The following is a 15,562-nucleotide window of genomic DNA, read 5'->3' as shown; positions in this document are numbered from 1 at the left end:
GCCATAGAAAAAAAAGGTATTTTTTTCAAATTTTTTTTTCTGTAGATAGATATCACACTGCTTTATATTTGTACAAAATCCTAGACTGAAATGAACATGGGTTTCGGAGTTATCACTCTTTATATGGCTAAAATTGAACAAATTTAACATTGATATCATCATATTTTAATTTAATGAATATGTTAATTTAAACATTACGTCTAATAGACAGGCCCTTACTTTATCTTTATCAAAATTTTTGAAAAATGGCTGGAATAATGAGCTTTGTTTAACACTTTAGTTAAATTTTGTCTCGATTGACAAAATAATTCTCAACATATTTATAACTTTATTTGTCTCAAATTGCATTACATATATTACAAATCAAAAATTTATAATTAAAATATATCATATATTATAATCATCCAAGGAATTTTAATAAATTATGACTTTTGTTTTCGTCTAGGGGAATAAAAGCTTGGAACTTTGTGTTCCAGAAATTCTCTTTGCTCTCAAAAATCTGCTTTCAAAATGACTTTCTATGTTCTTATATTCATTATTGCTCACAAATATATAATTTACCCGATATTATTTCTTGCATAGTTAAATAAATCTATTGTTGTCAATCGTTGCAAGCTTGCTCTAGCTGCTAACCGTTTAGTAACGGCCCCAAATGTCGCATGGGCTTTTACCTTGTGCGGTTTCAAAAAATGTCACTCAGCCTTTATCCCAAAATCATTTTCATGATTGTAGAGATTAATGAAATCTTTTATTTTTATATTGGTTACTGCTCCATCAGAAAAATAAAATTTTAGCCACTCTATTAAATCTTTCCTTCAAGAATACGATCAATTTTTAAAATAAATAAAATGCACATGGGTTGTGCTTTAAACAATCTGATAAAACTACTAAATTTACATGTTTTATTATGTTGTTCTCACGGTAATAAATTATAAAAGAGTTGATAGTGGCTTGATTAATAGTCAGATTAAATCCTTGTGCATGGTTCTGCACTAAATGCATAATTTTCTGAAAAGTCAGCAATAACTAAGAATTCGCCACCATTTAAATTGAATTTTAAAAAGTTTCGAATTAATGATTATCGTGAAGTAAACAACCGAGGAATTAAATTGTTTAATTATTCAATTAAATAATCTACAAATTCGTCAGCAGATTTTGTCAGTGTTTCGAGGGTAGTTCGATCAAATGCTATCCATTGTTTGAATGTTTTATAATTTATAGAATTCTCGTCAAATAATATTCTTTTAATTTTGAATATATGGGGGAAAATTTATTGTTGAACTTCAATTTTAGTAGATTATTTTATGCTAAATAAAATATTTAAAATTATTTTGTCAAGTAATTTTAATTTCGAGATAAAAATTAACTAAAGTTTTAAACAGCTCATTATCCCAACCACCTCTCAAATTTTTTTTATAAAGATAAAAAAAAGTAAGCGCCTATTATTTAGACATAATTTTTAAATTAACATTATTTCATAACTATTCATTAAATTAAAATATGATGATATTAATGTTAAATTTGTTCAATTTTAGCCATATAACCCATGTTCATCCCAGTCTAGGATTTTGTACAAATATAAAGCAGTGTGATATCTAAAAAAAATTTTGAAAAAAATACCTTTTTTTTCTATGGCCATTTCCGGTTTTACACATCCGGTTTTCGATTTTAATAAAATGTCCATCATATTTATTTTTATGTCATTTTAAAGAACTTTTATTAAGCTACAAAATAAAATATTTTTCTAACATAATTATTTCTCGAGATATTTGAAAATAAATGAGGTGCATTTTGTCAAAAATGTAACATTTTTCCGCACTTTAAACGGCCATATCTTAGCGGGTAAATAGTGTTGGAAGGTAAAATTTCATTTTTTTCCTAGTTATAGTATATACTGCCAGTATACAAAATTTAAGAAAAATTGAAGGGGGTCGGGTTGAAAATCGACTTTTTTTGTTGATTTGATATGGAATTCACCATATATATTATTATAATATATTAGTCTTAAAATTTTATTAAATATTTATTTAAATTATATGTACATTTAAAATAAAATGAATTCTGCATTCAAGTAGTTTTATTTTTAAGATAAAAATAAATAAAAGTATATCAAAATGTATCTTCACGTATCTAAGAGTAGATACCGATACCTCTAAAATAGGATATAATACGACATTTTTGTATCTAGATACTTTAACAACTCTATTTATTTGTATACATATAAATTGTATTCAGTTTACATATAAAATGTTTTAGTCAAAACAATAGATTCTTTATTATAAAATTGTTTATAGTCGTTTATGTCATTTAACTACTACTAATATGCAATTACATTGACCTCCATAAGATAATATAAAATGTAAGAAATATATAATTCAAATAGCGTAACCTTTTAAAATATATATAAAAATTCAAATATAACAAAATGTAGTGCTGTAAAGTAATGTTAAAAGTATCGGCGTTACCATTTTCGAAGAAAGGGAAAGTCATTCGTTACTTTTTTCTAGAGATAAGAGTAACGATAACGCGTTTATTTTTTAAATAAAGATAATGCAAAAATTACTCGTTAATTTAAATTTTTTCTTAAAAAATATGGGAAAAACATAATTTTATTGTATTATAAATTTATTTTATAAATAATCTAAGCCGTGTTTTTAATTTAAATCAATAAATTCCTTCTTTTTTATTTTAAATTTTCATTGTTAAATTATCAGTCAAGATTGTGCATCAATATTGAATCATTCAAGATTATTAATTGATATTTTTATTCTCTAATATTATAATTTATTTAAAATATTATGTCATTTGTACATATTTCCTCAGATGATTTAACCTGCCCTTCCATCAACATGAAACATTTTTTACAACAATAAAAAATTAAGAGTAAAAAGTCTACGCTTTGTAAAATTGTTGCCCAACTTAAATATTTTTTCAATTGTTGAATAAATATGGGCAGTCTCAAAACTATGCAGCCATTTTTAAGGAAAAATGGGAAGATATCTGATTAAACTGGTTATAACAAGATGAAACTCTTTTTATAACTCGGTGAAATTAATAGTCCTAGTAAGGAAAATAATCAATTTAACGAATCTTGTGATAAATCCGAATTGCAGATATTTTCACATAATGATCATTCATATATATTTATATGGGTATTGTTAATTACATTACATAATATGATATGTATATATGATTTTGTATGTTATGGAACCTGTTGCTACGGCTCTTTTGATTTTAGAATATTTAGTATTATATCTCCCTCCCAAGATAACTATTATGATATTAAACTTAGAAAAATTACTTTATAATTTCAAGTTTTATAATAAACCATAAAAAGTACAAAGTTGAAATATTGTTTACAATTTATATTTTGATTATATTTAATTTCAATACACATTTATATGAAGATGAATATATACTATCAGCAATAATTCACCTGCTATTAAAATTCGATTATCGCAGGATAATATTATAGGTTAATGAAGGTAGAAAGCTTGAACTTTTTCCAGTTTGAGAAAATATCTTGACAAAGAAAAAGCAGACTTTAATTTCTTTAAAAAAACAACATACATACCAGATAATTTTCTGATAAAAATAAAAAAAAATTTTGATGAGGATCTGATGAAGATTCTTTTGAGGATGATCTATTAAGCTTTATCAAAATAATGATTATACTTTAACTTTTAATAAATTTCCCTGATTAAAATTTTTATTTATTAAATATAATAAAACCTGCCGGTTGATCATGCATTTAGCACGACCAAAGATGTGTTGAGTATTCTTGTTTATCTGATCAAAATTTTAAAATCAAATGTTAAAAATAAATATAAAATTATCTTATAATATAATATATTTTTGAATAATTTTATTTATATTATATATAGGAAAATAAATTATTATAAAAAGATCCGATCTTATAATATATTATTTTTGTATAATTTTTACGGAAATTTTATATAAAATATTTAAATTTTCAAGTAACGAGAAACGCGCTACTTTCTGAATAGCCAGTAACGCGCATTTCCTTTTTCACAAGGTAACGAGTAATGGCAACGCGTTGGTTTTTTTTGACGTAACGAGTTTCCTTTTTGAAGTAAAGTTTACAGCGCTAATAAAAGTAAAGATACATTACATTTGCATTTATCTTTTGTCTTATATTCATTAATTTTAATTTTTTTCAGAAATTTTTTAATTTGAATCCATTCTGTAAACGATTTCATAAATTAAAAAAAGTTTAACTAATCATAAAAATATAATCACAGGATTAATTTGGTAAATGGATATTATGAAAATAATAATTAACAATAGATGAGGAATGACATGTTATTCTGATTGACATTTTTATGAAACAAAATGATTATTGTGGATATTTGCATTTTTAACATTTATTTATCGGGTCGGGCGGAGAGAAAAGCCTTCAATGCCCTAACCCAAGGGATTCAGACAGCCCTTGCAGGCATCCACCCATAACAAATGTGAGGATAAAATTTGAAATCGATATTAATTCATAGAATAAAATAGAATTTATTTCTGCTGTGAATGTAATAAATATGCGATAAGATGTAGGGATCAATAATATTTTAACAGGCATCTAGATTTTTTGGCTTGGGGAGGTTATCCACAAGGTGACCATTCATAAGGAGGTAATCAAAAGAATGATCAACAAGTGGATAAGTCTTTTTGTGTATGGGAGGTAAATAAGCTGAATGAACAACAGATTGTATTGAAACACAAAAGAATGATATGAAGGAAAATCTATTAGATTCTTTATAAGGATCAAAAATAAAAACATGGAAATATTTAATGACTTATTTATTAAATGAAAAATGTACATTATACATTATAATAATCAAATTAGTTTTTTTTACATTATTTGTTATTAAAATACCGAAATGAAAAGGGTAATATTTAATTATATAGCCATAAAATATACAATTAGTTTGTAAATTGAATATTACCATATGCAAATCACAATAATTTTTTATGTATTTATGTTTTTCAAATCCTTTATATAAGATAAAACGTATATATATTATATCTGGTAAGTCAATTTACAAACTAATGATATATTTTGTGAATATATAATTAAATATTACCTTTGGTATTTTTGTAACAAATAATTTAAAAATTGGATACACTACCCTTAAATGCTGGTGTGGAATGACCATTTAGTTAAGCTAACTAGTGTTGTTAAACGGCTCGATTTAGGCCGATTTTTAAAAACGGCTAGCCAGAAAATATTACGCAAGACTGAAGATTTTGGTCATAGATAGCACAAATGTTTATACGTCTATTAGCGAAGCCTCCAGGCTTAGGAAATATTTTTCTGGCTAAAATATTGAGTAAACCGTTTTTAAAAATCGGCCAAAATCGAGCCGTTTAACGACACTAAAGCTAACCCTATATTTAGTGATCACTTCTCAAGAGAGAATTAAACTAAAAAATTGATTTTGTTTTTTTAAATGTAATAATGAACACGTTTTTTCTTTTTATTCTACACAAACTATTTTTCATAATTGAAATATTTTTTCTAATTTTTTTAAATTTATTAGTTACTACTCGTGAGCAGAGACCTGCGGCCCGCAGGCCCTATCATATTTTCTAGAGGGTGTAGGCCGGGCCTGGGTTTAAAAAAAATTTTTTAAGCCTTGGGCCTAAAATGATTAAACTTAAATTATTTAAAACAGTTGCTAATTTAATAAAATAGTGCCTTTTTTTCTTCTAATAATAATAAATTTTAGTATTATAAACAAAATGATAGCCTAAATATATTTAAATAAAAAATATTAAATTTTTGTATATGGGCTTGGGAATTTTTTTTAACATTAAATATGAGCCGGGCCTGGGCCAAAAATTTTTTTTTACTGCGGGCCTGGGTCGGACTTGGTCAAAAAATTAAGGCCCATGAAGGTCTCTGCTCGTGAGCTACTTTTTTGAATTACAGCAGACTACATTTTTTTGAAAATAAGAGTACTTTTGAAAATAACATCCAACAACACTGTGAAAAGGTCACTAAGATTGATTTAAATTAAAGCTGTATTATAAACGAGATAGACTAATAATAAAAATACATATAAATCAGTTCCAGGCAGGATTCGATTAAGTGCCTACAAAAAAGGGCAGGTAAAATATCGATCCAGTAAAATTTCTTATTCTATTTATAGTTTTATTAAACAGTTATACCATAAGATAAAAGATAAGAATATTTATTTACAGTAAATATAAAAAATACATACTCTATATAAATATATTTATACAAATATATAATAAGTATCAAGAAATAAGTGCCCAAACACTATTCTTATTTTTTCGGGCCATTCTACCCTCAGGAAATAGCTTTTTGCCTCTCATGCTATCGGGTAGTCTGCCTAGACAAGGTGCAAAAACTTGACCGGGAACTTCTGATATGCATTCCCTAGGATAAGTGGGTCCAAAATTGGCTGGGTTCTTGATCTGGCCCGTTTTTATAGCCTCTTTGGTTAATTCATCGCTATTACATTAAATATAATGAGTTAATTTATGACTAAAATTTACATGTTTGTAGGAAATTTAAAGTACATGGTTGTAGGATTGGCAAAAATCATTATTTTTTAAAATAAAAAATTCATTTTTTGACTAATCGCTATTTTTTTAATTTAAAACAAATTTTTTAACATAATAAAAATTATTTAAAAAAGATGCATGGAGTAAAATAACTAATAAGGCAAATTTATTAATATACCAAGACTTACCACTGTTAAAAAAAGATAAACAATATTTATTAAACAAGGAAGAAATACTAGGGTTTTTGATAACTCCTTTATTTTAATAATATTAAAATAATTATTTTTAATAGTTTATGGAATCTATTACATTTTGAATAAAACAAATTTATAATCAAAAGATTAAAAAATTTGTTATATATACTAAAGAGTAATATAAAGTTGTATGTTATAATAACGATAATGAATATTCTATAAAAACGAATAAAATTATATCCAAAAATTATCCGTTAATGTTAAAATTTAAACGAAGAAATAAAATATAAATTTTTTAGAAATAAAATGCAAATATAATTTTTAATTTTAAATAAGCATATATAAAAATAGACGAAAAGAAAATAATAATACATATTTCAAAAAAAAATATAATATATATTATATTATAGTTGCGATGCAAAATATATATAAAATTAACAATGACTATATTTGATAAACTAGGAGGGAAATGGGAGTGTTTCGAAGAAACATTTGTAGTTCCCCTTTAGGATTTCAAATTGGACTTTTTGTTTAAGAGATAGGGACTCGTTTTTGACCCCTGTCCTTAACGAAATTCTTCTACCCAATTGATTTAAGAACTTTAGGGATTGGGGACCGGGGTTTCCAAGGACGCTAAAAATAAGGGGAATAAATAAAAAAGAGTTAGGGAGGAATCTATATTTATTAAACTTATTGGTTTCTTGTAGTTCCAAGGAGTCGGTATTTCCGTTAGCCGGAAAGGAGGTAACACAAGAGACGTCCCAGACAAGTCTTTTGCCGCCGTGCCAAGACGTTAAAGACATGCCGTCAGGGCGCTTACCGTCAGCATTTAGGAGACCCAATGGCTCCAAGCTATTGGGGAAACCGGCCGAAATCAAGGCTTTGCCGATTAACCTATTAAGGTTGTCGTGCCTCAGGAAACGGCCACTGACTTTGAGGCACGAGAAACAATGTCTAGAGAAAGGATCAACCTGTTTGTGACAGGCGGCACAGGTGTCCACAGAAGGGATAAGGCAACCAAGCCTATGGCCAATGGCAGTTTGAAACTCATCGTCTGTGAGTAACGTTTCCTTTTTACCACTCGGAATCGCGTCTAGCCATTCATGGCCGTTAGAGTTTTTTTTTGCGTTTCTGAGCAGTTGAAGGTTAGTTAGCTCAGGATACATACAAAGTTTTTCAAACGAGCATTGGAGCATAGGGACCAGGAAGCTCTTTAGATGGCAGGAAATTGGCTGCTCGGAGCCTTGGGTGATTAGAGTAAGCCACTCTTGTTTAGCTGAAGATAGAAGGGGATCGTCCAACTCGATAAGCGAGGAAATGGAATCGGCGAAGGATATTCGAGATGAAAGAAAACACGCAATTGCCATAAGGAAGGGGGGTAACAATCCCAGTCCACCCTGGTAAGCGGGCATAGAGGCGAGGGACCAATTGAAATCGGAAAAATTTAAGCCTAAAAGGGATTCGATAAAATGTTTAAATTTTAATTCGAAGACCTTAAGGAGAGTATTGTACTGGAAAACGGGGGAAGATTTAAATAAATGTAAGAATTTAGGTAGAAAAAGACATTTTTTGGTGAGAAAGAAGAACTGATGCTTGGGGAGATGAGGAAGATTCTTGAGTGAATTGGAAAGGGAATGGATCAAATCGTCAAAAGTTTTTTGACAAAAGGAGGTTGAAAAACCAATAGGGGAACCCAAAAGACAGAGTTCCTCGTGCGGAATGATTGTAAAATCTAAGGGAGGAATAAAATCCTTATTGTTGAGGGAGGAAATTTCACACTTTTTCCTATTTAGGGAAAGACCAATTTTCGAAGCTTCCATTTCAACGTACTCTATGGCCGACATAACATTGGATAAAGAACCGCCAAAAGAGCCATCGTCGAGATACCATAAATTAAGGTCTAATTGGAAATTAGTCTTTAAATTTTTGATCAAATCATGAATCCCTATAGTAAAGAGCAGAGGGCCTAGAGGATCACCTTGCTGTATCCCCTCTTCGGAGGATATGGAAAATTCCCCGAATTTGAGTAACGAAGGGAATCCATAACAGGAATTAAGGAAATTCCCATATTTTGGGAAATGGTGTAAAAAAGATGGTAAGAATGCCCTCCTATGGATGGTGTTGAAGGCATTTCTGAAGTCTAACTTGCAGAAAACCTTATCGGCCTCAGTATTTATAAAAATACGCGCAACATGTGAGGCCACTTCACACCCACCTCTCACTCCAAATCCTAACTGTGAAGGAAATAAGAAGGAACTAGCCTTAGGCCGAATCCTATTTACGATAGCCTTGGCGACTAAGCGACGAAAGAATGACCCTATGGCTATGGGTCTAACGCCGCCATCCGGTTTGGTCAGGGAGACAAGACGGGCGCCAAAAATAATAGGACGAATGCAAAGGGGAACTTCGCGTACGAGGATATTATTGCACAGTTCGGTTAATGCTTTCAACAAAGGGTCAATGAAGCCACTATCAGGGCATTGAATTAACTCCACAAAGAAACCAGGTCTGAAGCCGTCCAACCCCCCTGTCGTCCCTTTTTTAAAGGACTTTAAGCACTTAAGTACTTCGTCACAGGTAAAGGGAATAGGGGAGGAGGCATGCGGGTGGATGTTAAAAGGGGACGCTCGTGGATGTTTTTCAAGTAGTTGTTTAAATATGGTAACGTTGATAGGTGAAATAGAGTCATCGGAAGACAATATTCGGGCCGCACCGCTAATATCTCCAAGATCTAATTTTTCAGAGATCAATTTGTGACGGAAGGAGTTGGGGTTTAAAGCGTACGAAGGAGAAAATTCATCGATAATTGTATTTCCAAAATTGGAAACTTTTTCCTTAATTAAGGCAGATAAGTTATTTATTTTATTTTTGGGTTTAACTAGGACTCGAAAACAAAAACTAACCAGGTCTAACCATAATGGTAGTGAGGAGAAATCCGAATTCAAATTATTTATAAGTGACATGAGGAACCTAGAGATAGACTCTCGGGCGGCTATAGGGATCCTAGAAAGAACAGGGGGCTTATGCGAATTAAGGAATAAATCAACAGAGCTTGAGGAACATGGTGGAATGGGGTCATACGAGTGAGGAGCGTTAATTAAAGGATCTGGGCCGTAAGAGAGGGGAAATTTTCCAGAATTGTGGCACGCGGGTGAACCATGTTTCCTAAACACGCCATTTAAATTAAGCGAAACTATTTTTAAGCATACTTGACAACAAGAGTTAACCATGAGATGGCTTTGAAAGGGAGAAAACACAAAAAAAAAATATATATATTAACGGATATAATTTTGATTGGAAGAAAAAAAAAAAAAGATGAAATGGGGAAAAAAAAAATCAAAATTTGGATGAGAGGAAAACCTGATCTATCCTTTCAGAAGTATTATCGAGATTAGAGGGGTTGGTAAATTTGAAAAAAAAAATAATAATAAATAAACAATAATATTTATAAAATAAGACTAGGTACATAAAGTATAAAAAGTATTATTACAAACAAGAAAAAAAAGGGGGGGGGGGGGTATAAACAAGAAAAAAGGGGGAAAGAAAAAATCAAAAATTGAAAGAAAAAAGAAAGATTATGAACAATCGAAATTAGGAGGGTTGGTAAATTTAAAATAATAATAAATTAGATGCATTGGCAAATAAAAAAAAATAATCGAAAATACTGGTAAACCAAGAAATGCAAAAAAAAATTAAACTTTGTCGGGGAAATCTTTAGGGTGTGGAGATGTAAAACGAATTCAAACTTAAGGAAATTTTTCTACGGCCGCAAAATAGGGAAATCTTAAGGTTGTCTTAGAACTATTCGTTACACAAAAGAAGTTAAGCGCTTCTACTATTTGAAAAAGAAAGTTTTGATAGGACAAGCCTCCCTCAATAGTGCTTTAAGCGAATGTTGATATGTAGTTGGAAGAGCGATAATTGATTATTTAGAATATGTCGGCATAATATTATATCATCTTTGAAGAGTGTAGATTATTATATTTTAGAAATCGACATTTTAATTGGACAAGATGTCTTTTTTTTGGGAGAATTGAAAAGGGACGATATTTTCCGTGAATGGAGAGAACATTATCTACGACCTTATATAAGAAATTGTTGGAGAAAATCATCGTAGGAAAGAATAGTCAATTTCGATAACTATGACCGGGCATTAGTAGAGGCTCAGGGAATAAGAAAATCCAGAAAATATAAAAACCGGAAGATGAGATATGCTCAAAAATAAATAAAATATTGTTTTTTATTTTTTTTTATTGCTCGAAAATTGTGCTTTCCGCAAATGTTGATAAGTAGTTGGAAGAGCAATAATTGATTATTTCGAATATGTTGGTATAATATTATATAATCTTTGAAGAGTGTAGATTATTATATTTTAGAAATCGACATTTTAATTGGACAAGATGTCTTCTTTTTTCTTTTTTTGGAGAATTGAAAAGGGACGATATTTTCCGTGAATGGAGAGGACATTATCTACGACCTTATATAAGAAATTGTTGGAGAAAATCATCGTAGGAAAGAATAGTCAATTTCGATAACTATGATCGGGCATTAGTAGAGGCTCAGGGAATAAGAAAATCCAGAAAATATAAAAACCGGAAGTCTATTTATTATCTTTATACATGTTATCAAGACTGTGATCATCTAGAATATTCTTTTGTCACCAATAAGAAATTTTATAAGGGATATAGTATTTTGCCTTGAATCTTTATATTTTTTTTTCAAGATTGGAGTTGCCCATTAAACTATTTTTTAAAAGGTATATGTTTTTCTTTTTCCTTTTTACTAAAAAAATAATTTCAGGATTATTACATTTACAACATATCAAATCATTTATAATAATAAAATTAGCAATTAATTAAATATTATATATATAAAACACAGTAAAAGTTTTTATTTGAAAATAAAAGCTAATAACTATTAATATATAAACAAAAAAGAAGTGATTTAAATTATGATTTTTATTTAGTATAATCTTGATTTAATCATTTCAATCCTACATATTTGCATAATATATAAATGCATGATAAGATTTTTTAAAGAGACACAAATAGGGCTTAGATAAAATAGAGGAATTTTACTGAAATGGAATCTTTTAAAAGTTTTTTGTAATCTTGAAAGAGTTTATATAAATATAAGAGATGATTTAAAAATAAAAGAGAGGGATTTTTAAAATTAATATGAAAAGATTTAACAATGCATGCATAAAGTATAAGTAATGAAAAATAGATGACAAAAGGATTATAGATGTATAGATAATTATAGCTCAGGATTGGACAATTAGAAAACTTTTATTATTTATTTCCCCAACCAATCCAATCCTAGTCTTTCGAAGGCCTTTTAAATATATAAATCAACTTAAAATAGAGTAAATTAAGAATTTATTAATTTTTAATAGCAAGAAAAAAAGAACATTATAAATAGAAAAACAAAATGTAGATGGAAATTCTTTTTCTACAAGACTTTGGCTTTGAGATGAAGATGGACTATATAAGAAAAAGGCTAAGTATATAATCAATATTCTATAGCAGGATGCATCATAATAGGTAACTAAGTGGAGGAGAGAGAAGATCTTTGTGGAAATTAGTTGTGAATATTAGATGATAAAAAAAGGATAGAATTAAAATTAGAAAATTTAATATAAATACCAGTGTTGTTAAACGCTACTTTTAAAAATAGCGCGCTACCGCTTTCAAATGAGTAGCCGAGTTGGTGGGTCACATAATAAGACATCCTTCGAACAACTTAATACATCAAGCCCTAATAAATCAATCTCAGGAAGACATTGCTCTTACGCCTTTTCTATCCTTTAAGGGCAGTTGGTTTGGAAGAATGGTAAGGTCTTTGGTAGAACTCGATTTATCTTGAGATTTTTTAAAGACGGCTTGTCAGACAGGAAAATATTCAAATATATTCTGAGACTCATATATGAGCATATGACAAATAACTGCTAAATGAGGTTAAAATTGATAACTTGTTCATAATATGTATTATGAGGTTAAATTGATAAACTTGTTCATAATATGTATTTTAAGTTATTATTTTCTAGAAATGGGGTTTTTCTAATATTTATTAGGACTTAAGGTTTCTTTCCATAATCTTCTTAATAATAGTTTATCATTAGATATTTATTTAAAGATGGCCAAACTTCTTCTCTAAATTTATTGTGATTTTAGTTTTTTATTTTATTCTATTCCTAATTGTATCCCAATTGTATTTTAATCATACGTTACTGTTTGATATTTGTTTCATTTAAAGTTGACCAGGTCTCTTCTTTAATTTATTATAATTTAAGTTTTTTTTTTCTTTTTCCTTAAGCCAAGTTCCAATTGTTCTAATTTAAGTAATTGTGATATACTCTTAAAGATCAGTAGTCTTTTCTTATTATCGGCAAAATGATAATGGCTTTTCCTTCCTTTATTATATTTAATTATCTCTTAAAGTAATAATTAGAAGGTTGTATTTTGAAGACTTTAGACAGTTTCATATATCTATTCAGTTCTCCTTATAATATAATTTCTATTTATCTCCTGCTATACGATGTCTCACTTCATTGGAAGGGATTAGTTCCACTCATATATTAGTTTCCTGGGTACAAGGTTTGTCGGTATCCTGAGAAAAAATCTAGCATAATTATATGAAGGATGGGCCTTCATATAATTCACGTTCGCTCATCTTGGGCAGGTCTATGACCAACGTGCAAGATAAGATAAAATATGAAGAAAATCATAAAAATTTTTAAATGAGTATTTTTTTAAAAAAAAGCATCTAGAAATTCAATATTATTATTATTTATTTCAAAAAAATCATCTATGGAAGGCCGCGGTTTCAATCTTGTTATAGTATTAGTATCGTGGTTAGGCATGACATTTTTTAACGTCACCATCAGCCTATCAAGTTGCCCTTTAGATTCAGTTAAATTATTGTATGGCCAATTTGAAACTAGGATGAACGATCGCAGCTATTACATTATCATGATCATACAGATCTGGAAATCTAATTTATATAAAGCGATTGTATTTATAAAAAAAGAAGAATACCTTTTTAATTTTCAAAATTTATATTTATCTAAGATTTAGATTCATTTATAATAAAATATTAAAATAGCATTAAATTATGGTAAATAAAGATTTTAAAAATATAATTATTATACACAAGGTAATTAATAATATATTAATTTTGAATTTTATATTATACTATATATTAATATTATAGAAAGGATAATCTATATTTTTCTCATTTTCCAAAGAAATTTTGCTATCTTCAACAATCTCACATATTTTTAATAACTAGATTTATAATGCTAACTACATTTATAATGTATATTTTTAAATTTCAAAATTAAATATAATTTTAGATTTAATAAAAAATATTTTTTAATATTTTTTAGATGTATTTATTATGTAAAATTGAAAGTTGCGAGCTACGGCTATCACTATTTTCTAAAAAAAGTAGCCAGCTAAAGCTACCGCTACTGAAAAAAGTAGCGTGCTATTTTAACAACACTGATAAATACACAATGTCTCTAGTTCTTATCATAAAGTCAAGGTTAGAAAAAATCTTCACATGTAAAAATCTAAATGAGTTTAATCAAAACCTTATCAATTAATTGGATGTAGTATTATGTTGTTCCTCCATATTTCACAACCAAAGAACAATATATTTTCCAAAAAATCTGTGTTTAATAATTTAAGAATTAACAATTTTTAACTAGATTGCAAGCCTAAAAATTTGGGTCAGGCTAGTATTAATTGAAAAATAAATATAGCCTAGGCTTAAAATGGAAAAAATTTTCAAATCTAGGTACAAAAAATACAATCCTTCTTATATATATATATATATGATGAGTTTATTTGGAATTTATGAGCATAATCTCTTATTCAAAATTTCCAACACATATAGATGTAGAGAATCTAACCTATGTATTTCAGACAATTTTGATTAAAACTATGAAGTTACTCTTAATTCATATAAATTAAGAAACATGTAGAAAAATTGAAAATTGTCGGTACTCAACACATGCTGAAATTCATTTATAAAAATCAAATTTAAAATACATCCTAGTATAGTAGATGATCTAAAATTGAAGGATTTCTATATACACAAATTCTGGATACGTTTTTATTCCAAAGATACCAGATAGTTACTAAATCATCAATTAATACTTATAAATATAAAATAATTTAAGAAATAAAATTACATAGTTTTCCCCAAAATAAGTTGCATGTGTGACATAATTTCTTCCCTACTTTTAGCAAACACATCCATAAACATTTTCTTAGACCCATCTAAAACATAATTTATAAAATTATTTATAAGATAAAAATTAAAGTAGAGCTAAAATTATTATTATTAAGGACTTCAAGTTTATACACAATGGTTGGTCATTATATAAAAATCCTAATCAATTAAAAAATCAGGGCATATATTTTGAATCAACAAAAATTGATTACCTAAATAAAACATTATGAAAGGTGTTGGGGTCATGTTTTCAACCTTAACAATTTGAACTAATCGATTTTTGTGTTGAATTTGAGGTACATCCCAAAATATTACATCTCTTTAAAATGTGTATCATTTTTATAAATATTAATGATTATTTTACCTAATACCTTTATGATATAATTTTGAATCAGAATTTTCATCATTGTAATGCATGAGCATAATCTTTACATAATCTTTAAATATAATTGTTCCAGCTTCTAAATATTTCATGGTTCTCCTAACCGGAGCTGGTCCTTTCATCAAAGGCATGTCAAAATATTTTTTCACTTATTTATCTTATCTTATCTAGCACTTTGGACATAGACCTGCCCAAAATGAGCAAA

General features: G+C 28.4%; 1 protein-coding gene across 1 annotated transcript; it reads right to left on the bottom strand.

Annotated features, from left to right (window-relative positions):
• Window positions 1–6,190: 6,190 nt before the first annotated feature.
• On the bottom strand, window positions 6,191–15,562 carry LOC135925341 (small ribosomal subunit protein mS25-like). Its single transcript, XM_065460610.1, has 4 exons — window positions 15,340–15,562; window positions 15,188–15,294; window positions 14,935–15,022; window positions 6,191–6,490 (listed from the first exon to the last, which is right to left on the bottom strand). Exons 1-4 carry the CDS (start codon window positions 15,486–15,488, stop codon window positions 6,274–6,276), a joined length of 561 nt encoding a protein of 186 aa, XP_065316682.1. The 5' UTR covers window positions 15,489–15,562; the 3' UTR covers window positions 6,191–6,273.

The sequence above is a fragment of the Gordionus sp. m RMFG-2023 genome, chromosome 2 (genome assembly GCF_954871325.1).
Source record: "Gordionus sp. m RMFG-2023 chromosome 2, tfGorSpeb1-WG-v2, whole genome shotgun sequence".
Lineage (NCBI taxonomy): Eukaryota > Metazoa > Nematomorpha > Gordioida > Chordodea > Parachordodidae > Gordionus > Gordionus sp. m RMFG-2023.
This window is presented reverse-complemented; position numbering and strand designations above follow the sequence as displayed.